The sequence below is a fragment of the Sus scrofa genome, chromosome 3, assembly GCF_054392235.1.
Source record: "Sus scrofa isolate SSC_HxYL_T2T_F1_AM1 chromosome 3, Sscrofa_HxYL_maternal_Yorkshire_Landrace_v2.0, whole genome shotgun sequence".
Taxonomy (NCBI): Eukaryota; Metazoa; Chordata; class Mammalia; order Artiodactyla; family Suidae; genus Sus; species Sus scrofa.
The window spans coordinates 86,392,641-86,415,836 of record NC_139385.1 but is presented as its reverse complement, the minus strand read 5'-3'; the positions used below and the strand labels follow the sequence as shown (position 1 = coordinate 86,415,836).

Below are 23,196 nucleotides of genomic sequence, written 5' to 3'. Positions count from 1 at the left end.
GAAAGGGCACTGGACCAGTAGACAAGCAATTCACCCTCTAGCTCTGCTAGTTACCAGGAAATCACTTCTCATGTAATCGCTCAGAAAACCCTTAGGAAGGGTCTTTTAAGGCCAGGCATCATGATGTTACCTTGGGGATAAAAGACTGAAAAACCATCTCAGTCTCTTCATCTGAAACAAAAACAGGATGAGTAGCCCAGCGAAAATGCAAAGGTAAAAGTTTATAGACCAACTTAACAACAAATAGTGGGGAGGGTTAGGGCTTCAATGGGGAAATATGAAAGGCTCTCGTTGGGGTTTTCTAATGTTAATGGGAACGGGCAGTTGGTCTGTCTCCTTCCTAGGCTTTGAAAGGTACTCCCTCAGAAGAGAGTTGATGGCAGCTCTATTTTCTAGAAGCTCTAGTTTAGTTAGATAAGAACGTTCACAAAAGATTTTAGATGTTTTCACTTTAAAATAATCTTTTATGTCCAAACTGTGACTCCTTTACTCCCAAGCCCCCACATGATGCTGATGCCGCCCATGCATGGACCACAGCTGGAGTTGCAAAAGCGCATAGACCATCTCAGTGTCATCTCCAGCTTTCTCACACTGGGATTCTACATTGCTCTGAGGGGGGAAAAAAGGAAATATATATATTATATGTATTTATTAATATACATTTACACATTAACATATATTTATATAAAAATATTTTGTGTGTTTCTATAAAAAAAATCCTGGACATGTCGCAGTATGTGCACACAGGTCGGAAAGGAATTTCTGGACTTGTAAGGGAGTGAAAAGAAGAGTGTGTTGAATACAGCGAGGTGGAGAGAAGTAGAGTTTATTGAGATAAGAGATGCTGCAAGCTCAGCAGGAAGACTTCCTGATGATCAGGGAGACATGACAATGAGCGCATGGCCATGTCTGTTTTTATATCCCAGGGAGAGAGAAGAGATGTCAGGTTACACCCAGTTACTTGCTGATGGATTGGGGAAAAAGGGGTCTTACGATATATATGCTGGTTGGTTGGGAGCATACAAGGCCCCTATAGGGTAAGTGTGAGGAGTGGGCCACAAACCTGTCCTGGTAGGGGGTAGGAAGGAGTAGGCTGTGTTGTTCAAGGTGGGGGAGGGAGCATTACAATGAGACAGATGTGGCATAGTAAGTCTGGGAATTCTTGTCTTGGTCTCAGAGGCTTTGAGTCCAATCTCCTTGAAGTGGCCTGGAAGCCCAATGGGACAGACTATTCTCTATAAGAAATAACAGATCAGGATAAAGGCAGCCAGATAGAACATAGCTCTACCATCCCAATTACTCAACACCTAGGACTCTGAGCTGCCTACACCCAGCAGGCAGCAGCAAACCCTAATAGCTATAGGAACAGAGGACAGTCCTGCTCCCCACCTCCTGCTGAGAGTCTACTGTCCCTGAAGTCAGGACTCCCTCAATCTGTAATGTCAACCAAAACCCACCCCCACTCCAGCCCTGCCCCATGCTGAGCTGGGTTCCAAGGCCTGGACTAGAACTATCCCACTGCCTCCAAGAGCATAATACCCTGTTGTTGATCTCAATAACAAAAATCAGTCTGAAAAGAGATCCCTAGGTATAGATGCCAAACAGATTCTTTATTTATTTTATTTTATTTATTTATTTATTTATTCTTGCCATTTCTTGGGCTGCTCCCATGGCATATGGAGGTTCCCAGGCTAGGGGTCGAATCAGAGCTGCAGCCACCGGCCTACACCACAGCCACAGCAACATAGGATCTGAGCCGCATCTGTGACCTATACCACAGCTCTGGTAACGCTGGATCCTTAACCCACTGAGCAAGGCCAGGGATCGAACCCGCAACCTCATGGCTCCTAGTCGGATTCGTTAACCACTGAGCCATGACGGGAACTCCTGGATTCTTTATTAAATACCTTCCGATACCTGAATTTCTGTTCTCATACCTACCACTACCCTTGCCCATCAGGCATCTGCCTGAAACAGAGCCAGATGAGAGACATTCAATAAACTTACTAGCTCTTCCCCCATAATCTTGAGATTTACAAGGTTAATTTAAAGCCCTTAGACATCTATGGCCAGTTTTTCCTCAAGGAGCTGTATGGGTTTTCTAAAGACTCCACTGTTACATCAATATTAGCTTTAAAGGAGGAGTCACACCCTGAAGTCAAAGCCACCATATTTCTAAACCATGCTCTAATAATTCTGTATCACAGGAAAAGATGCTTAACAGGTAAGGCACCAGTTCTAGAAAAGCTAGGAAACTCACTCAAGTTGCTCCCACTTTTTTTGCTTTCTTCCTTTCTTTTTTTTCTTTTTAGGGCCACATATGGAAGTTCCCAAGCTAGGAGTTGAATGGGAGGTGCAGCTGCCAGCCTACACCACAGCCACAGCAACACCAGATCCAAGCCTCATCTTCAATCTACACCACAGCTTTCGGCAACACAAGATCCTTGACTCACTGAGCAAGGCCAGGAATCCAACCTGCATACTCATGGATACTAGTCAGGTTCTTAACCCACTGAGCCACAGCAGGAACTCCAAGTTGCTCCCACATTCAAAGGAGGGCAGGAATAAGAGACTTGGAATTTATTCCTAAATGAATGTCAAAATATGCTTTTCCCACTATATAAAAGAATTATAGATACAGATTATGTCCATAGGGAGGGAGGGGAATCTTACTATAATAGTGGGAGGAACATGAACAAAGAGTCTCTAGAGTAATTCTGTTTAATAGAACTTTCTGCAGCAATGGAAATGTCCTACTCCTGTGCAGTCCAATGTAGAGGAATGTGGCTAGCGAACTGGAAGTGTTCATGTTAAACGGCCACATGTCACGTATGGCTACCATACCGAGCAGTGTAGCTCTATACCCTGTTCCAAGGGTATGACCTTAGGCAAGGCATGAACCCTCCCCGAATATTTATTTCCATTTTAGAGAAGTTGAGAGTAAGAATAAAAAATGTCTGTGGTTCCTCGGAGTTGTTTCACTCTATAATCCATGAACACATACAATAGCTGGGGATGTGTTCAGATCTTTAGTCAGACTGTCTCTGTCTGTCTCTGTCTTCCTGTCTCTCCATCTCTGGCTCTGTCTCTCACTGTCTCTCTCTCACAACATATTAGTGATCTAACATGGATGGAAGCCTTTTATGGCTTATAATCTAAACACATAACCCAACACCAGCTGCCTGGCCATTAGCATCACTCCTTACTTTTCTCCTAACACAAGACAAAATTAAACTTCTCTTGTTGCCATTTTGGCAATAACAAACCTTGGTTGACCTGTACCATGAGCTCTGGGTTTCGATCAAGGCTATTTTACCTGCACCCTGACCAGAATTCTCCAGCGTGGGGTCACAAGGTAGAGTGTGCTGGAGAGTCTGACAGTGCCACCGTGCCCACATGACCTGGCCCCCAACTGACATGGCCCCACTCTGCGAACTTTAGTTAATTTCAGAGCTGCCTCCTACTGGGTTTGAAGGGAGCTGGGAAGAGCAATTACAGAAATGATTAGCATGCAAATGGCACCAGCAGGCTAGAGCAAGAACTCTCTCAGGAAGGACTCTGGAGACCAACAGAGTTACCAGAAAAAAAGTCTCTAGCTCTCTAGCCTCTTTATTAATGGAAAACACATTTTTCTCGCTATTTTAGGTGTGTTTTTCTGAAACATTTTAGCCAAACGAAATGGACTGGAGACTCAAAATGTAACAATCAGGATGAAAGATAGACTACCATTTTGTCCAAAAGACATAGTGTATCCTCTATATTTAATTTATTCATTTCCTCTCCCTCATTTTTTTCCTGCATTTATTGATGTCCTTGCATGACTCAGTACTTTGGTTCTCAAACATCAGTCCGTGGACAGACAGGTGCTAGCTTCTACCAACATCTTTCCCAGTCCAAGGCACATTTTAAAAAAGAAGTACATTGTAATAAATTCTTTATAAGGCTAAATTCATTCAAGTTAAAGGAGATTTCTATTATGTGTGTCCTACTTTTGATATCAAGAAATGCTTTATTTTATGAAGTGATGGTGATTCTAAATGGGAGTTTTGTTTTTTCAGGGTTTGGGGGGGTTGTTTGGTTTTGGTTTTGCTTTTTGTAAATATCCTTACTGGAAAAAATTAAAAATGAACCACTGTCAGATCTGCGTTATGTCTGTTTTGCTGGGTGATTAAATTTCAATGTCTGGGATTCTCTGGCTTAGTTATCAGGAGAGACATTCCAGCTCTTGCCAGGGCTGGGGAGAACACGGTCCACACAAGAGGACTAAGCATGGAGGTCCTTTGACCCTCCACTTTTCTGGGTTCCCTTGGTGGACAAGATAATTCATCTAATCCCAGGTATGGAAGAAAGAGATTTTTCTGATAGTGCCAGCACCCCAATGATATCTGTGTGGCAGTGACCAGCCTTAAAAAAAAAAGAAAAAAAATCAGTCTATTGAAAAGACACTGAGTTAAGGTACGAGTTATGCTGACTCCAGACATTGTAATGAACATAAATAATATCCCATACCTCATATATCACACCCCCCTAGACAAGAGTATCCACAAATGAGAACTGCCTGCACATCACCTCTATGCTTCCGAAAAGGAGGAAAGCAAACCCCACCCTGATGGTACACACTTCAAGCCTTGGGAAGAGCACAGAGTCAGAAGAGGAACTGGTAACCAGTACTTGGGAGAAAAAAATGGATGATCAGGATAATCAGGATCATTTTCCTACCTTTGAGAAGCAATGGAGGGGTTGTGTGAAGCAAGAGGAAGGTGCGAAATGGGTGTGTGTAGAAGGCGGATAGTATAAGAAGCTGTCGCGAAGAAGCTACACCCAAGAGGGCTCAAGGATGGGGGCAGCTGACTCCAGACAGGATTTATTCAGAGCAGCCCCCAAAGCAAGATGTAAACTATGGTCTCAGAAAGGACACACACAGTGGGTGAAGACAGGCATTGTGGTCCCCAAACCATGAGTGAGAGCTGAGGTTCACAGAGCATCACAGTGCCAAACACCCTGCTATGCTCTTTGCACAGACTCACTCATTTAATGCTCAGAGTAACCCTGTGAGGCAAATGCTGGAACTGTCCCCTTCCTCCTACAGAGGAGGAAACGGAGGCTCTAATAGGTTTATTAACCTGTCTTAAGTCACAAAACCAGCAAGTTGGAATTTGAACCCATATGTGACATGATAGCAGGGCCCTTGATAACAGGGACAACTTTGCTACAAGAAATACAAGGGCGAGACCATTTCCAATGGATGCTTGAGATAGAGCGATTAGACCAGAGGACCTTGAAATGGCTATTTTCAGGAGAAGTTTCAATCATCGATGTTACCACATTAAGGCCAATTTCCTACCTGCTCCCCAGAGTCAAAAATAAGGTAATTTTCGGTATTTCCTATTTCCTATTCTCAGAGCCACAGAATGGTAGAGCTACAGGGAAACTCAGAGACCTCGTGTCCCAACTCCTAGAGAAGTTGACTCTATGATACAGAGACTGGTGAAGATGACATCACTCTGGCCAGAATCCATACTAACAAGTCAGAGCTCAAGGTGACAGGCCAGGAGAAATGAGTTAATGTATCCTTTGGCTTTAACAGGATTTTGAAGGCGTTTGGAACATGCCACCCCCAAATACGCCACTTGGGCATATCAGTGATTTTGAGGCACTTGAGAAACAGCAAATGCAGGAAAGGCTCCGTGACCTCCCCTTTCTACCTAAAAGCAGGTCATAACATTTCCCATGAAAAAGGTGCCCCTTGGGCCCAGAAGAGAAAAATATAAGATATCCCCGTAGACTGGGAGTCCATGCCAAAATGGATCTACCAAAAAACCCTACTACAAAAACCCATCTCTTTTTTTTTTTTTTACCTTTTTTTTCCAGGGCCACTCCTGCAGCATATGGAGGTTCCCAGGCTAGGGTCTAATTGGAGCTGTAGCTACAGCCCTACGCCAGAGCCACAGCAACGTGGGATCTGAGCCGCATCTGCAACCTATACCACAGCTCACGGCAACGCCGGATCCTTAACCCTCTGAGCAAGGCCAGGGATTGAACCCGCAACCTCATCGTTCCTAGTCAGATTCGTTAACCACTGAGCCACAATGGGAACTCCAACACATATCTTTTATTAGTTTCCCCTGTATATTTCTTAGTCACTCTCCCAAATTTCCTGCCACTAACCCAAATCCCTTTGTCTTGTCAGATCCCCCTAATTTATCACTCACAGCTTTGGGGCCTTTCTTTTCCTCCTGAAGAACACCATGTACATGTGAAAACATGAAATAAATTTGTATACTTCTCTCTTGTTTCCCTTTCTTATGTCAGTTTAATTCCTGGGCCAGCCACAGAGCCCAAGAAGGTAGAAGAAAATTTGTTTTCCCCTACAGTTCCAAGAGTGTTAAAAGTATATTTATTATTACATTATCACTTCAATGCCTAAAATAAACTTGGGCTCAGAAGTACACCCTTAGGCAATGGGCTCAAAGAATTCTGCTTACTCAGAAAAACAACAAAAACAAAACCTCTCCAAAGAGCATAAGAGATGTGAAAATTAAATTGTGGGGCACTTGTGTAGTTAATAGATAGTCTTATTATGGTATGGTCACCAGTTTTATTTCTCAGTATATATAATCAAGTCAATAATACATTTGGCTTAAGAATAAGAACTGGTGACACTGTGTGCTTAGGTAGAGCTTATGTTTATAATCAAACAGGCTTCTCTTTGTCAAAATGGACTTGGAGGAGTTCCTGTCGTGGCTCAGGAGTAACAAACCTGACTAGTATCCATGAACATACAGGTTCGATCCCTGGCCTCGCTCAGTGGGTTAAGGATCCAGCATTGCCATGAGTTGTGGTGTAGGTCGCAGACTTGGCTCAGATCCAGCATTGCTGTGGCTGTGGTATAGGCCAGCAGCTGCAGATCTGATTCAACCCCTAGCCTGGAGCTTCCATATGCCACGGGTGTGGCCCTAAAAAAAAAAGGGACTGGACAACCAGCTCCACCATCCACCGTATTTAACCAGGAATTATATATTTTTCAGAACTGGCTTGAATTAAAATTAGTAACCAGATATTATTAGCTAAGGTTGGATAACTCCTTGGTCTTTTCCTCCTCCTTGAGAATTCTCGTCCTAAGATTCATCATGAAAAGTGGTGAAGATGATGAGCCACTGGATATTTCTGCAAAACTTTGATTTCACATGGATCTCTATAGTTTTAGCCAATTTCTCACAAAATCAATGGTCTTTAACATGACTCATAGGACTTAACTATCACATAGATTTCTGCCTCATCCTAGCAAAAAAGCATATTCTCACCACAAACTTTCAACATTGCTCTGGATTGAAACAATAAATTCCAAGATGACAAGTAGTATCTAAAAGAAAAGAATAAAACTCCCTAAAGACTAATATTGTGCTAACTCCCCAAAATACAGGGGCTGTCTTTGTGGAATGGTGGACTTAGGGCAGTAGATATATCTTGAATTAAGCAGTGAATTCACAAGATGAGGTTGTCTTTTAAAAATCAGAATTTGATCCTCAAAAGTCATGGAACTAACCTTTCAAATGACCTTCATATCCAACTTTCACCAAATTACATGCCCCTTTTTACACAGTAAGTGATAACTCTGGCCAACATGGCATTCTGCTACCTTCTAAAGATATGGAGGGTGGGCTGAGAGCAAGCAGACCAGAGGTGTGGCCCAGAGACGACTTGTTTGTTTGTTTGTTTTTGTCTTTTCCATGGCCGCACCCGCAGCATATGGAGGTTCCCAGGCTAGGGGTCTAATCAGAGCTGTAGCCACTGGCCTACACCACAGCTCATGGCAACACCGGATCCTCACCCCACTGAGCAAGGCAAGGGATCGAACCTTAAACCTCATGGTTCCTAGTCAGATTCGTCAACCACTGAGCCACGACAGGAACTCCCGGTCCAGAGACTTCTGTCACCATAGTCAGCTGCAGGGTCAGAGAGAGGTTTGCACATTCAAATGTGAGTTTTAGTTTATAATCCAGGAGACTGTCTTGAGATTGAGAGGCAGGTGGGTTGGTTACGATGTTTAAAGAGTCCCCAAGAACATTTCTGAGGAGAAAACCTAAGGCGAGTAATAAAGCTGAATCAGAAACCAGAAAAACAGATGTCAGAGTCAGGAACACATTCTGCTAGTTTTTCTAGAAGTTTAATGAACAAACCTTTCTGTGATCAAAAGCCTTTGGGCACATGCTGGGTTAAACATGGTTTTGGGGAGTTCCCGCCATGGCTCAGGGGTAACAAACCCGGCTAGTATCCGTGAGGAGGCAGGTTGGATACTTGGCCTTGCTCAGTGGGTTAAGAATCTGGCATTGCTGTGGCTGTGGTGTAGGCCAGTAGCTACAGCTCCGATTCTACCGTAGCCTAGGAATTTCTATATGCCAAGGGTGCTGCCCTAAAAAGACCAAAAAAAAGAAAAGAAAAGAAAGAAAGAAAGATGGTTTTTAATTTTGTTACTTGACTGCAGCATTTGCCCTCTTTTACTTATGCCCGTGTCAGTCATGAATCTCCAAGAGGCACCCTTGGTATATAGGGTTTCCAAACTCATTCAACCAAGAATTCTTTGTTCACTAAAGCATCCATTGGGCCACGGAGTCTACAGAATAGATGCTAGAAATCCAGAAATGGAGTTTTGGTCAAAATGTCTGATTTTAAAGATAAGAGCATTGAGGACCAGGAAGTTAAAAGGTCTGGCCAATGTCACATGTCTACCTAGAGGGAGAGCTGGGGCTAGAACCATCGAAAGTGTCCAGTCTGTGGTTCATCAGAGCATACCCATGGCCCACCTTTCTCCTCTCCTCGCTAAAGCCTGCCATCTTTAGACCCTGATAAGCTCATCGAAACAACAGCTCCATTCTTCTTCCTTAACAGGAGCCAAACTAACCCCAGGACCTCTGCCAAACAGGAGACTCCTGGCCCTCTACCTCCATCCCTTCCCTCCACCTGAGTTGAGGAGACAGCCACAGTCTCTTCTTTTCTTTTTCTTTTTTTTTTTTTTTTTGTCTTTTTAGGGCCACACCTGCAGCACATGGAAGTTCCCAGGCTAGGGGTGGAATTGGATCTGTAGCTGTTGGCCTATGCCACAGTCACAGCAATGCCAGATCAGGTGAAAGGAACTACACGGCAGCTCATGGCAATGTCGGATCTTTAACCCACTGAACGAGGCCAGGGATGGACCCTGCATCCTCTTGGATACTAGTCAGATTCATTTCTGCTGAGCCATGACGGGAACTCATACAGTTTCAATTATAACAGGGACAGTCTTCCAGAAAAGCTACAGAGAAGCTCTTTGGTGATGAATAGCTGATTAACTTCTCCTGCCAAACATCTTCGAACTCCATTAATTAGACAAAATGCTAAATGGTAATCACATGAACACTGAAAACACCAAGCCTGAGAGGATGTTTTCCATGACTTGGATGCACTACCTGTTACCCAGGGCCCCAAGCTATGATTGGAGCTCATGGGACTCTGAGTCCTGGGGACTACATTTTAGATCCTTCTCTTCCTGGGCCCTCCAAAATCAATCAGGAAGGAATGTTTACCTGTTTCAGCACATTCAAGCCTATGTTAAAAGAAAAAAAAAAAAAGAAAGCATCAAGGAGGGAACTAGACTCAAACACTCCTGGATCAAAAGCTATTGAGGTCTTCTTGTCAGTCACGGAGCTTGGTTCAAACTCCCTGGCCTGATATTCAGGGTATTCTATACTCTGTCCCTACCTTTCTCTCAATGGCTTCTTCCACCCAGAACCCTCTTTCTTACCCACACTGGACCATTCTTTGTCCCCATCATCCCTCTTCCTCTCCTGCTTCCACCTAGAATGGCTCTCCCCACCCCCTCTCCCCTTCAAACAAACCCACAATCACCTCTCGAGAGGCAGATGCTACATTCTGCATGAAACCTCACTGATCACACCTCCAGAAAGTGACCTCTTCCTTCAAAAAACTTCTATACTTCTTCTTGTCTATACATTTCACAGAATTGGTATCAGGGCCCACCTTGAAATGCAATTGACTGTGCACAGGTCTTATTTTCCAGACCAAAATGTCACCTTTGGAAGATCAAGGTCATCTTCAATATTTTTTGCTTGACACAATGAAGGCACTCAGTAAGGACTCAAAACCCTTCAGTTGCCCTCTCCACCGCCAAGATCCCCACCGCCTTTAGAGTAAGGTCCCAACATCTGAATGTAGCCTATGAATTCTTTCATAATATGGCCCCTTCCAACTTTTCTTGCCCATGTCCACCTCTCTTGTCTAAATCCTATGTGTAGCCTTACCAAGTTACTGAGATTTTCCAGAGAGCCACACTTCAGCCTCTGTGGACGTCCTCCCCTCTCCCTGGAATGAATTTCACCCATTTATCTACCTGCCAAGCCAAGACTTGGTATCATCCACACAGAAGACTTCATTCCTGGTCTTGGTTAAGGCCCCCTGCCTCAGTGCTCAGAGAGGCCCTGTAACTTTGCCATGGTACTACGACATTTCCAGGTTACTTCTCTATATCCCCAACAACTTGAACTTCCTGAAGTTCAAGGTAAGACAGGGATTGCCTCTCATTCACCATGGTCTCTCCAGGAGAGCACAGTACCTGCATGTAGTTGATGTGGTCGCCAGCCTCCAAGATGGTCCCCCCATGAGTGCAGCCTCCTGAGGTTCATGATTTTGTACATTCTCTCCTGTTGAGTGTGGGCCAGACTTCATGACTTACTCCTCATGCCTAGAATAAGGAAAAAGCGATGCTGTGTTTCAGAGACTAGGTCATAAAAGGCAGTGTGGTAGCCTGCTCTTGTATTTTAAATCACTTGCTCTGAAGAAAGCTAACCACTGTGAGCAGCCCTAAGGTCCGCATAGCAAGGAACTGAAGCCTCCAGCCAACAGCCATGAGTGCGAGCCTGGAAGAGGATCCTCTACGCTCACCTCTTCTGACACCTTGATTACAGCCTTGTGAGAATCCAGGAACCCCAACCACCCAGTTAAGCTGCTCCCAGATTCCTGACCCACAAGAACTACAAGATAATAAGTTTATTATTCTAAACCCCAAGATAATAAGTTGAAGATTTGTTGTTCAGCCTTAGATAATTAATACACATGTTGGTACGTGGAAGTGGAATTAAGCCATAACAAAAACCTCAAATATGAGTGGTTCTGGGACCAGGTATGGGCAGAAGAAGTGATAATTAAAATGCCTTGAAGGAGTTCTCATTGCGGCTCAGCAGGTTAAGAACCCAACTAGTATCCATGAGGACACGGGTTTGATCCCTGGCTTCACTCAGTGGGTTAAGGATCAGGCATTGCTGCAAGCTGCAGTGTAGGTTGCAGATGTGGCTCAGATCTTGCATTGCTGTGGCTGAAGCATAGACTGGCAGCTACAGCTCTGATTCAACCCCTAAGCTGGGAACTTCCGTTATGCTGCAGGTGCAGCCCCAAAAGGGAAAAAAAAAAAGGACCTTGAACACACTGTTGGAAAAAACTTTGGACTTTGAGGAGGCTACTTGTAAGGAAAATGAGGAACATTTATTTGAAAAGCAGAGGAAAGGGGATCCTTGCAACATGGTGGTAGAAAATTTAGCAACACTGTCACCTGTAGCAATGTGGAAAATAGAAGATATAACCAATGAAACAGATGATCTAGCTGAGAAGATTTTCAGCCAGAATGTTGAAGCTGCCACCTAGTTGCTTTTTGCTGCTTATGATAAAATGCAAAAAAAGAAAAGAGAGAGACTAAAAGAACTGTTCAAACAAAAGGTACCAAGACTTCCTGGTTTTGAATATTCCCAGCCTCTCCAGATGGCAAAAAAAAAAAAAAAAAAAAAAAAAAAAAAAGTTAAAATTAAGAAATAGGTTCTAGGGAGTTCCCTTGTAGCAGTGGGTTAAGGATCAGGCATTGTCACTGCAGTGGCTGGGGTCACTGCTGTGGTGCAGGTTTGATCCCTGGCCCAGGAATTTCTACATGCCACAGACATGGCCAAAAAAAGAGATATGGTTTCTAAGCAAAGACATCTCAGGGCAACCAGGAAAGTATGATCTAAAGATAAAGCCAACAGTGTAGCTACAACTTCTTTGTTAAGACCTCAGATCCTAAAACATGAATCCTTTGTTAAGAGAATCTAAAAGATGAAGTCCCTTTGTCCTAGAGTACTGGTGGGAGAATAAGTCTTTTTCAGTCTTTTTCAGTAATATTACCGCTACTACACACTATAGCACATGTTGACAGACCACCATATTCTAAAAACATTTTTTTTTGTCATTTTTATTTTTTTTATTTTTTTTTTTTTTTTGTCTTTTTGCCATTTCTTGGACCCCTCCTGCGGCATATGGAGGTTCCAAGGCTAAGGGTCGAATCGGAGCTGTAGCCGCCAGCCTATACCAGAGCCACAGTAAAGCGGGATCCGAGTCTCGTCTGCAACCTACACCCCAGCTCACAGAAACGCCGGATCCTTAACTCACTGAGCAAGGCCAGGGATTGAACCTACAACCTCATGGTTCCTAGTCGGATTCGTTAACCACTGAGCCATGTCCGGAACTCCAAAATTATCACAGTCTACTTTTTTTTGGGGGGGGGGCATACCCATGGCATATGGAGGTTCCCAGGCTAGGGGTCAAATCAGAGCTACAGTCACCAGCCTGTGCCACAGCCACAGCAATGCAGGATCGGAGCCATGTCTGCAACCTATACCATAGCTCACGGCAACACCAGATCCTTAATCCACTGAGCAAGGCCAGGGACCAAACCTGCAACCTCATGGTTCCTAGTCTGATTTGTTTCCACTGCACCACAATAGGAACTCCTCTAAAAACATTTTTACTTGCTTTTCCCAAATTTGATTACAAAAACAACACTGGGAATTAGGGGCAGATATGAGTAAACAGGGGACCCATAAAGATGGGCAGTTTGCCCAGTATCTCATAACTAAGTCATTAAAGATTCTCACTCTCAGCCTAGTGTTCTGTGTCTATCATCAAGCCACTTCATTAAGTAAATAGACCCTTGAACGTATGTCTAAAATTGTGGTGAGCAGAAAAGTTCCAAAGGCACTTGTATACAGATATTTTAACGTTTTTGTTTTTAAGTCACGTCTTTCCTTTCAGCTGAAATTCGTAAAATTTAAGTAACATTGATCTCTTAGCTGGTTCCTCCTTGTCCAGGTCCTGGGTCCACAGGTATCCTGACCGTTTTCATTTTTTTGAACCCTGATGCAAAACAGTATGTCCTTGCTTTCCTCAAAGATGAACCTACTTACATAAGCATTAGTGACCTACGCACATGTTACAGAAGACTGTGCAACAGGCAGAACATACCACAGCAAGCCATGTCAAAATTCCCATTAAACACTTCTTTTCTTCCAAGTTCCCCTTGGATTTGCTTCAAAATAAAAAGAGGAGAGTTCCCATTGTGGCTCAGTGGGTTAAGAACCCTGCATAGTTTCCATGAGGATGTGGGTTCAATCCCTGGCCTCGCTTAGGAGGTTAAGCATCCAAAGTTACCATGAGCTGTGGTGTAGGTCACAGATGCAGCTTGGATCTGGTGTTGCTGTGGTTGTGGTGTAGACTGGAAGCTGCAACTCTAATTTGACCCCTAGCCTGGGAACTTCCATTTGCTGCAGGTGTGGCCATTAAAAAAAAAAAAAAAAAAAAAAAATGGAGCAACCCTTGAAGATACAGATGAGGAAGAAATTGGCCCTGCATGGCAACAGGTACTGGAGATTCATTATATTATTCTGTCTACTTTTGAATATGCTGTTGTCTTTTTTTCCCCGGCCACATGCACACCACAAGGAAGTTCCCGGGCCAGGGACAGACTTGGTGCCTCTGAAGCCTACACAACCTATACAGCAACAGCAGCAATGCCAGATCCTTAACCCACTGCTCCAAACCAGGGCTCCAACCCACACCACTGAAACCAGATCCTGCACCACAGAGGGGACTCCTGAATATAGGTTTTTTGGGGGGTTTGGGGGGAGGTGGGTTGTTTGTTTTTGGCCATGCCCATGGCATGCAAAATCTCCTCGCCGAAGCAGCAACCCGAGCCACAGCACTGAAAACACTGGAATCTTAACCAGCTAAGCCTCCAGGAAAGTCCTTGAATATGTTTCAAAATCTTGTGATAAAAAGTTAAACACAGTCCCCCACCCTCCTTAACTAAAAAGGTATTGGGGTATCTCTTTGGGGTCTCCTCTTTGCTTTTCCTAGATTCTCTCCACTCAGCATCCTCCAGCTTGAACTTCCTCTTCTCCCAGGTCTCCCATTCTCCCTGCTTCTTCCACACCAGCTCACTAAACTCACCACTGAATTCAGCAAAACAAAGGTCTGCCCAAGTAACAGGACCCACCCTCCTTCAAGGCAGTGGAGTGACCGTTTTTTGTTACTTGAGCATCCTTTGGGAGCATCCTTTGGGGGCTTAATCCCCAGCCTAAGTGGTTTAGCAAAGTAATTCTCCCAAACGCTACAGCGCTTTCCTCGAGAATGCTGGTGAATAAAATTTTCTCCATCTTGTTACACTTATTATTCTGAATTCCTTTGCACTTTGTTCAAAAGAAACCCATCATTGAAACTTGATTTCGAGAACCAAAGCTTGTATTCAGCAACTTCTGAAAAGAGTAGTTAATTCTATTTGAGTTTCTCTCCATAGCCCCATTCAAAACAGGTTGTGTGTATCTAAGAATAAATGGAGTCACCGCACAAGAGGTTTATTATCAGGGCGAAGCTTTGGGAAGCAACTCCCCCTACTTAATGCTGAAAGGAAGGGAGAGAAAGAAGAAGGAATCCAGGCTGTAATGAATGGAAGGAGGCGGGTAAAGAGGAAGAAGAGAATGAAGAAAACAGGAGCAGAGAGGGGGATGGGGTGGGAAATGTTTGAAAAGCCGCTGTTACCTGTCACCTCATACAACTCTTGGCTGTGCTGGGTTCAAAAGAAGAAAAACATGATTCCTACAAACCAGAAAGTCAGCTTTGATTCCCACCCCCATCCTCCACCCCACCCCCCACCCACCCCCCATTCCCAAAGCCTTTGCTCTTTTTGAGGATCTTTATTTAGCCTGTGTTTGGGTTTCTACTAGTTTTGTAATATTTTTGCTGCTTCTTTTGATTAAAAAGATAAGCTCAGTGCCAAGAACTCTGAAGAAACCCATGACCCCTTATTCTGCTTGCCCTGGGTAGGCATTTGATGTTCAAATCTGCCTGAGTCTTTTTTGTGTGTGTCAGTTTATTTTTGGTTTTTTGCTCTTGTTAGTTTTTATGAAACTCCCCAGTTTTCTTGCTGCTGCACCTGCTGAGCAAAAAAAAAAAAAAAAAAGAAAGAAAGGAAAAAAAAAAAAGCCTGAGAAACAGAGGGACAGGTCCCTCTGAAGGGAACCAGGGCTTAGATTATGTCAACAATTCCCCCCACCCTGAAAGCAGCTGGCCTGATGGATCCCACGTTGTCAAATGACAATTGTGACTCCCTGCATTTCAAGAGTCACGCACAAATGGTTCCATCTGAAGCCCTCTGGGTAACAGTGGCCTTTTGAGGTTATGATACCTCTGGGTGGAATTCAATAAGAGAAATTCACTTGCAACTGAGCCCTTGGAGCAGAGCCAGGCGAGCCTAACCACACAATACACTCCGCAAGAAAACTGGACTCATCTTCATTCTTCTCCTCTCTTTTGCTTTCTGCCTCTAACCTTGTTCACATGTTACCTCTTCCCCCTTCCACTCCCTCCTTCTATCAGGAGACCTCGGGGCTTTTAAAAATAAAACCCAGCACTTACATGGGAGCGGTATGGAGAGAAGGACACAGCTGCCACGTGACAGCCTTGAGAATTCACCATCTCCTCGGCTGACCTCTGCCACTTCCACCAGGAGAGTGGCACAGAGCCACTGTGAAGGGGAGACGGGGATTATCACAACCACCAGTTTTCCACTGCTGCTTCACATAGAGTTTGGCTCTTTTTTTCTCTATGTTTTACTTTTAAATTGAGAGGAGGGGGCATGCACAAAGGCTGCCCAAACACCAAGACCCAACTGTTTTCTCTTTCCCCTCAGCATCTCTGTTTCTGTGTGTGCGTGTGTGTGCACGTGCGTCTTCTCCCTCTCTCTCTCCCCTCCCTGCTTTCTCTCTCCCCCCCTTTTTGCTTGGTTTATTCCTCATTTTGCCAAGACTTTTCCTCTGAATAATTATCAATTCTTGGCCTGGAAAAGGTTGTAATTCTCTTTGTCTTTTGCATTTGCTCATCCAAGTGGATTAATGTGGGTGTTAAATGGGTGGAAGAAGTCGTTTTCTTTGTCAAATTCTCTTAATCATCCATTTGATTTCACACCCTTGTCCTCCCCACCCACACACACCCCTCCCACCCCTACAGAAGTGGGGTTTGTGTATGCGTCTATGTGTGCGAGTTTCTTCTCACACGCTGTTTCCTTCCTGGACTGCATTTCATCTGAAAGCCTGGCCTGAGTAGATGCGCCGAAGAGAAGCCAACACCCATGCATGGCTCTGTATGGATCAGCTAGAAGTGTGTGATCTATTTACAACTGCAGCTCAAACATTCATTCTTTTGATCTACTTACAACTGCAGCTCAAACATTCATTCTTCCGAAAGTCTGTCTGGATCTAAGGTCGTCAGGTGACGGGGCTGACTTTGGATTTTGTTTGCTGTTCTCTCAGAGAAAGCAGAGAGGAGGCGGAGATTACATAGCATTTAAACCAACACCAGTGAAGGCCAATCACCCCAAACCCAAACTTCTGCTCCCATGAACTCTTGGCAGGACAAAATCATGCCTTGGTCTAACTTCAGTGCAGCTCCTTTGATTGCATTATTTCCAGATGATTCCACCATCCAGGAGCCCTCCTTCCCCTACCCCCTCTCGTCTGCATAAATTCTCGAAGAATCAAGCTTTGGTGATTTAGAGACTTAGAAACTATCATGAGTGGGACATTACTCTACAGCCTAAAGGAAACGGTCCGAGGGCTTGGTTCACCCTTTCAATAGGAAGTATCTTGCAGAGAAGGCCAATCTAGCAAAGAAATCAAGTGCATTTGAGGGCCTACCTGTGATTTATCCTCTTGTAACCCAAAGAGTTCCCTAATGTTCCTAGAGCCATCAAGTCTTTATCCCCATCCCCTCAAGGTTCCTACCCTACTAGTAATGACAAACTATTATCATAGGGAGAGATACTAACTGCCGTAGAGACATTAAAGCCTTCCTTCACCATCCCTGTCCATGAAGCTCCAAAAGCTATGATATTCCAGGCACCGATGTGAGAGTCACTGTGTATCAGTAGAGAAAACTGACGCATGCTGTTACTTGCATGTGACCATATGGTCACCCTGCCAATAAAGATGACTGATGACTGGTCTTAGCAATTCCACTCCTGGATATGTATCCCCAAAAAAAAAAAAAAAGATTCAAAAACATATATGCACCCCTTTGTTCATAACATCGTTATTTACAATTGCCAAGATATAGAAACAAACCAAGTGTCCATCAACATATTAATGAATAAAGAAGATGTGGTAGGAGTTCCTGTTGTGGTTCGGAGGAAACGAATGCTACTAGGAACTGAAGTTGCAGGATCAATCCCTGGCCTCCCTCAGTGAGTTAAGGATCCAGCATTGCCGTGAGCTGTGGTGTAGGTCACAGATGCAGCTCGAATCCCACGTTGCTGTGGCTGTGGTGTAGGTTGGCATCTGTAGCTCTGATTTGACCCTTAGTCTGGGAACCTCCGCATGCTGCGGGTGTGGCCCTAAAAAGCAAAAAAAAAAAGATGTAGTAAATATATACAATGGCATACTACTGAACCACAGGAAGAATGAAATTTTGCCATTTGCAACAACATGGGTGGTCTCAAAGAGCATTATACTAAGTGAAATAAATCAGATAAAGACAAATACTGCATATCACTTTATATGTGGAGAATAAAAAATACAACAAACCAGTGTCTGTAGTATGAAAGAAGCAGACTCACAGAGACAGAGAACAAACTAGTAGTTACCAGTGGGGAGGGGTGAGGAGGAGAAATGTAGGGGTGGGAGAGTGGGAGGTACAATCAGGTGTAAGAGAGTCTCAAGTATGTGTTGTACACCATGAGGGATTTAGCCTGTATTTTGTAATAACTTTAAATGCAAAGTGGCCTTTAAAACATCTATAAAAAATAAAAAAGATGGCTTATCATGATGGATCTGTTGTCAACCGAGTCAAAGAGAAAAAAATAGATTTACCTCAAGTTCCAATTTTGGTTAATTCATAATGGCTATCTCCAAAGCAGTACTGGAAAAAATCCCTGAAGCTACATACAAACCTAGCAGACAAGAATACTGAGATCTGACAGATAAACAACAAGGGCCTACTGTGCAGCACAGGGAACCATATTCAGTATCTTATAATAACCTATCATGGAAAAGATCCTGGAAAAGGATATATACATATGTATAAGTGTATGTATATATATATATATATATGTGTGTGTGTGTGTGTATGTGTATCTGAATTACTTTGCTGTACACCTGAAACTAACACATCATAAGCCAACCAGACTTCAATTTTAAAAAGAATAGAGTTACATACATATACATGTATGTATAACCAAATCGCTTTGCTATACATCAGAAATTAATGCAATATTGTAAATCAACCACATTTCAATTTTAAAAAAAAAGAGAGAGAGAAAATACTGAGCTCAATTAGCTGTGTCATCATGGATGAGTGTGGTAACATGGATGCCACCTATGAGCTTTCCTGACAAGGGGATTCCACAGGCTAGAGCAACAATATTTCAAATTCTGTCTAATGGAAAAGCACTCTATTTTTTCCAGATTAGTGTTTCAACAACATAAAATGTTGAGTTTCTAATAGCAACCATTGATTGGCTATCAATGGCATAGTGTACCAGGCACTGTGCTATAATCAGTACTTGTATTATTTTATTCAACCTTTATGATAACACTGCAAGAGAGAGGTTATCCCCATTTTTCAGCTGACAAAATATCAGTTCAGAAAGTTTAAATAACTTGTCCAAGGTCTCAGTGGCACTAAGTGGTGGCGCCAAGACCTGGATGGAGGTCTATAGCTAAGTCCAAAGCCATGGATCCTGCCATAAATCCTGCGGCCTTTTTGGGATTAGAAGATGTGAAGGAAGAATCAGGGAGCGGGAATCCTCCGTGGTTTGCTGCCAAGCCTTCCAGCAAAGTCTTCATGCTGCCCATCATTCGTTTTGGCTCCTGACAGCTCCAGCTAATTGTCTGCCATTAGGCAGTTAAGATTTTTAATTACAGTTATATTCAGCTGAGCTGAAATTTCAGCTAATTATAATTGAAATTGAGGGCGAAAAGCAAGTTTCAAAGGTCATCCAGCAGTTATCTTTGTATGTATGTATATCTATTTTTAATGGTATATAAGGAATATTTGCATATGGTTTAACAAATCAAATACTATATGAAATGACTTACATTGAAAATCTGTGACCCCCCCCCATGCCCCACCCTGTCCTGCTTCCCAGAAGCAAGCATATTTAATCATTTTTATTTTTATTTCTCCTGATGGTTACTTTCAATTTCTATATAATAGATATATAGCTCTGTTTCTTGATTTATTATCCTTAGACATTATGATGGAGGAAAATTTAACTCATCTGCACCATCTCCACATTTCTTCCCTTCCCCCTCCTTGTCCCAACTGAGTTACAAACGCATTTTCAGTTTTTCCTCTCACACTGGCAACTTCAAGTTAAAGCCTCACTTCTTGTCCCATCAACTATCCAAAGCTCTTTTCTTCTTCCTCTCTTCTACTCCCCAACCCCTGGTCAGCTCTACCTGTAATATTTACATTATCAAGATACATAATGTTCACTTTCTGTTTGGAACCACAGTTAAGTCCTCAGTGATTTACGCATGTGAATGTTAAAATCTGGAAAACAGAAAATAATATTTCTGGCATCTGTTCAAATGGATTCTCCTCTTCACATCCCATCAATTGGTCAAAATCATGCCTCAGGTGAGCTGGGTTTATATTTGGACCATGTTTTTTCCTATACAATTATGCTATTATTGTTTCCCTGAAGTCTCTGGTTCATTATTCCTTTTTCTCATTTTCTGCAACATTATAATAGCTTTGCAATTTTCAAATTCTTAATATACAATTTAACCTCTAAGTTCCTCTGCCTTCCCCATGACCAAGACCCCTTTCACAGCATTCCCTGTCTTTCCTCTCTAATCAGGACTAGTTTCTCCATTGACTTGAGATCCAGCTGCCAGGATGGGATTTTTGTTTGCTGCTCTTCTGGGTTGGAGCCTTTATCTCCCAAAACGTCCTCTTTCCTAGTTCACTCCTTTAATATTTTTTTCCTGTAACATATTCTCTAGCAATTTCTAAGATAGAGTCTTAATCTTGGTCATAATCTTTCAGAGTCCTTGAAAAATTTTTCTTTATTCTAATCTCAAATGTGATTGATAGATTAGCTAGGTATAGAACTTTAGAACAAAAATTACATTCACTCAGAACTTTGAAAGGGTTGTTCAATGTCTTCTAGCAATAATGTTGCTGTTAAGACATTTAATACCAGACTAATTGCTAAGGTTTGAATGTTTGTGTCCCCCCAAAGTTCATATGTTGAAATTCTAGTACACAATGTGATGTTATTGGGAGGTGGAGATTTGGGGATGTGCTTAGGCTGTGAGGGTTGGAGCCCTCATAAATGGAATTAGTATAATTATCCGCCTTTCACCATTTGAGAATACAATGAGAAGGGGCTAACTGTGAGCCAGAAAGAGGGTCTCACTGGAATGTGACTATACTGGGGCCTTGATCTTGAGCTTCTTGTCTCCAGAACTGTGAGAAATAAATGTTTGTTTTTATAGGCCACCCAGTCTCTTGTATTTTGCTATAGCCACACAAACAGAATAAGACACCAACTCTTTTTTTTTTAATTACTCAAATGAATTTATCACATCTGTAGTTGTATAATGATCATAACAATCTGATTTCACAGGATTTCCATCCCACAGCCCAAGCACATATCCCCACCCCCAAACTGTCTCCTCCGGAGACCATAAGTTTTTCAATGTCTGTGAGTCAGCATCTGTTCTACAAAGAAGTTCAGTCTGTCCTTTTTTCAGATTCCACCTGTCAGTGAAAGCATTTGATGTTAAGACATCAACACTTATTCCTTTCTAAGTTGCCTGCTATTTCTCTCAGGAAAATTTTAAGACCTTCCCTTGATTTCCCATGAAACAAAATTTTAAGATTATTTGTCTTGGTGTGCGTTTTATTTCATTTGCTCCATTCAATACTTAGTAGGTCCTTATAATCTGAAAAATGGGGTCATACTGGATTGGGGTGGGTCCTAACTCCAATGGCTGGAATTATTATAAGATGGCCATGTGAACACGTAGAGACACACATGGAAGAAGGCCGTGTGATAAGAAGGCAGAAATGGGGGTGATGCATCTACAAGCCAAGGAATGTCAAGGAAGGTCAGGAGCCACTAGAAGCTAGAACTGGGCAAGGAAGGACTCCCATACAGACTTGAGAAGGAACACAATCCTGCCAACACCTTGATTTCAGACTTCAAGCCTCCCTGTGAAAGATTTCTGTCATTTTAAGCCTGTTGGTGGCTATTTGTTTGTGGTAATTTGTTACAACTAGCCTAGGAAACTAAAACAAATTGAAAATTCAAAGCCAATTTAAAAGAAAGAAAAAAGGAAAGGAGGGAAGGAAGGGAGGAAGGAAGGAAAAAGTATCAATTACATTTAAAATAATCACCAAAGAAAAATATTACAAAATATATATTTTTGTAACAGAAAATAAAAAACTAACTCTTGGTTTTGGAGCATTTCTAAGTTTGTAAAATAAGGATGATGTGAACTGAAAACATGGGCTTTAAGAGAGAAGGGACTCTGCAGAGCTGAAGTCCAGGAAACCTCACTCTGCTCGCCACCCCTGCCCCGAATATTCTGGAACATTGGGTTTCTCAGCCTCCAGAGCATCCTCCACACTGTGGAAACTACCATTTCTGAAGCATGCGCCTTCACTGTGCTATGAATTTGACTAGCTTGACCTCACCCTCTCCTCACCACATCCTGCTCTGGCAAATGCTAAGCCCTCTATTGCTATTATTTGGCCAACAGACTAGCCCTGAGAGGCACGTCCCAGCCTGCATCAGGAAGCCACGTGCTGTCATGGAAAGCCTGTTGGCAGACGATCTCTGAGGTCCCTTCCAATGTCTGAGCACAGTTCATTCTCTGCCTCTGTCTCTCAGCTAAGGCAGCACACAGCCAACTGCAGGAAAGGGCTTTCCTAGTCAATGAAATAAGCCCCATTTCCTGAGCTCTAGCTAAGCTCAGACGTAAACACACTTTAGGGCAAAGTAAAATTCTTCTTGGTGCTGGCGTTTTGCCCATGTCAAGCTGAGTGAACAAAATTCCAAAGGTGATTCATGATTGGCCTTGGGACAGAGACATGGGGCAGAGACGCACGTACACACATCCTTCTATCTCAAACATGTAATCCCCCAGCCACGTGCCTGTTCCCAAGGTCTCACTGGCTCAGACCCGGCCCCACTGGTATCCTGAAGGGGGAGGGAGGGTGAAGGAAAGCAAGAGTAAACCTATCCACAAAGCTGGTAGATTGCCAAGCTTAAGCTCTTAGGACCACGTTGCCTTCAACCCCCCCAAATGCGCTCCTCAAGGTATTTGTCACAGGTGACCAGAAATAAAGCAAAGTTAGAAACCCCTTGTAATCGAAAGTAAGGAAGAGAAAACTTACTGAACTGAGAACCAGCAGATCGGGGCTGAAAGCTGTCCTACTGCCAGTTGCTAGCCACGTGACCTTGGACAATTCATGACTTCATTTGACAAAAGATTAATATATTCACAAGGCTCCACCACAATCCCTCATCCAGTGGGCAAATCCCTCCACTGTCCTTCCTCCAGTTCCTTGGACTCCCCACTGCTCTCCTAACTGCTCCCCACACACACACTGATGTTTGCACATGTCTGCCTTTGCATAGACCATACCTGCCCTCTGGAAAGTCCTTCCCAGCCCAAGCCCTGAGTGTTCAAATCCAACCCTCCCTTCAAGGCTAAATCCAAAGGGGTCTACTCCTGTGAAATTGGATTTTGATGATCATTATACAACTACAGATGTGATTAAAAAATAAAAAATACAAATAAAATAAAATAAAATAAAAAATAATTACCAAAAAAA

At 43.1% G+C, this 23,196-nt stretch overlaps 1 protein-coding gene across 2 annotated transcripts in view; it reads right to left on the bottom strand.

Moving 5' to 3' along the window:
• Positions 1-22,814, bottom strand: part of LOC146404749 (uncharacterized) — a 197,652-nt gene extending 174,838 nt beyond the window's left edge. The window contains exons 1-2 of one of the 2 annotated variants that reach the window (XM_085016128.1): positions 22,756-22,814; positions 10,610-10,738 (exon numbers count right to left, since the gene is read on the bottom strand). In XM_085016128.1, the coding sequence (XP_084872254.1) occupies positions 10,610-10,691 (82 nt within the window). In that variant the 5' untranslated portion in view covers positions 10,692-10,738; positions 22,756-22,814. Of the gene's footprint in view, positions 1-10,609; positions 10,739-15,768; positions 15,892-22,755 lie in introns of those variants that run through there. The other variant, XM_085016130.1, reaches the window with a different exon arrangement.
• Between the last annotated feature and the right edge of the window lie 382 nt (positions 22,815-23,196).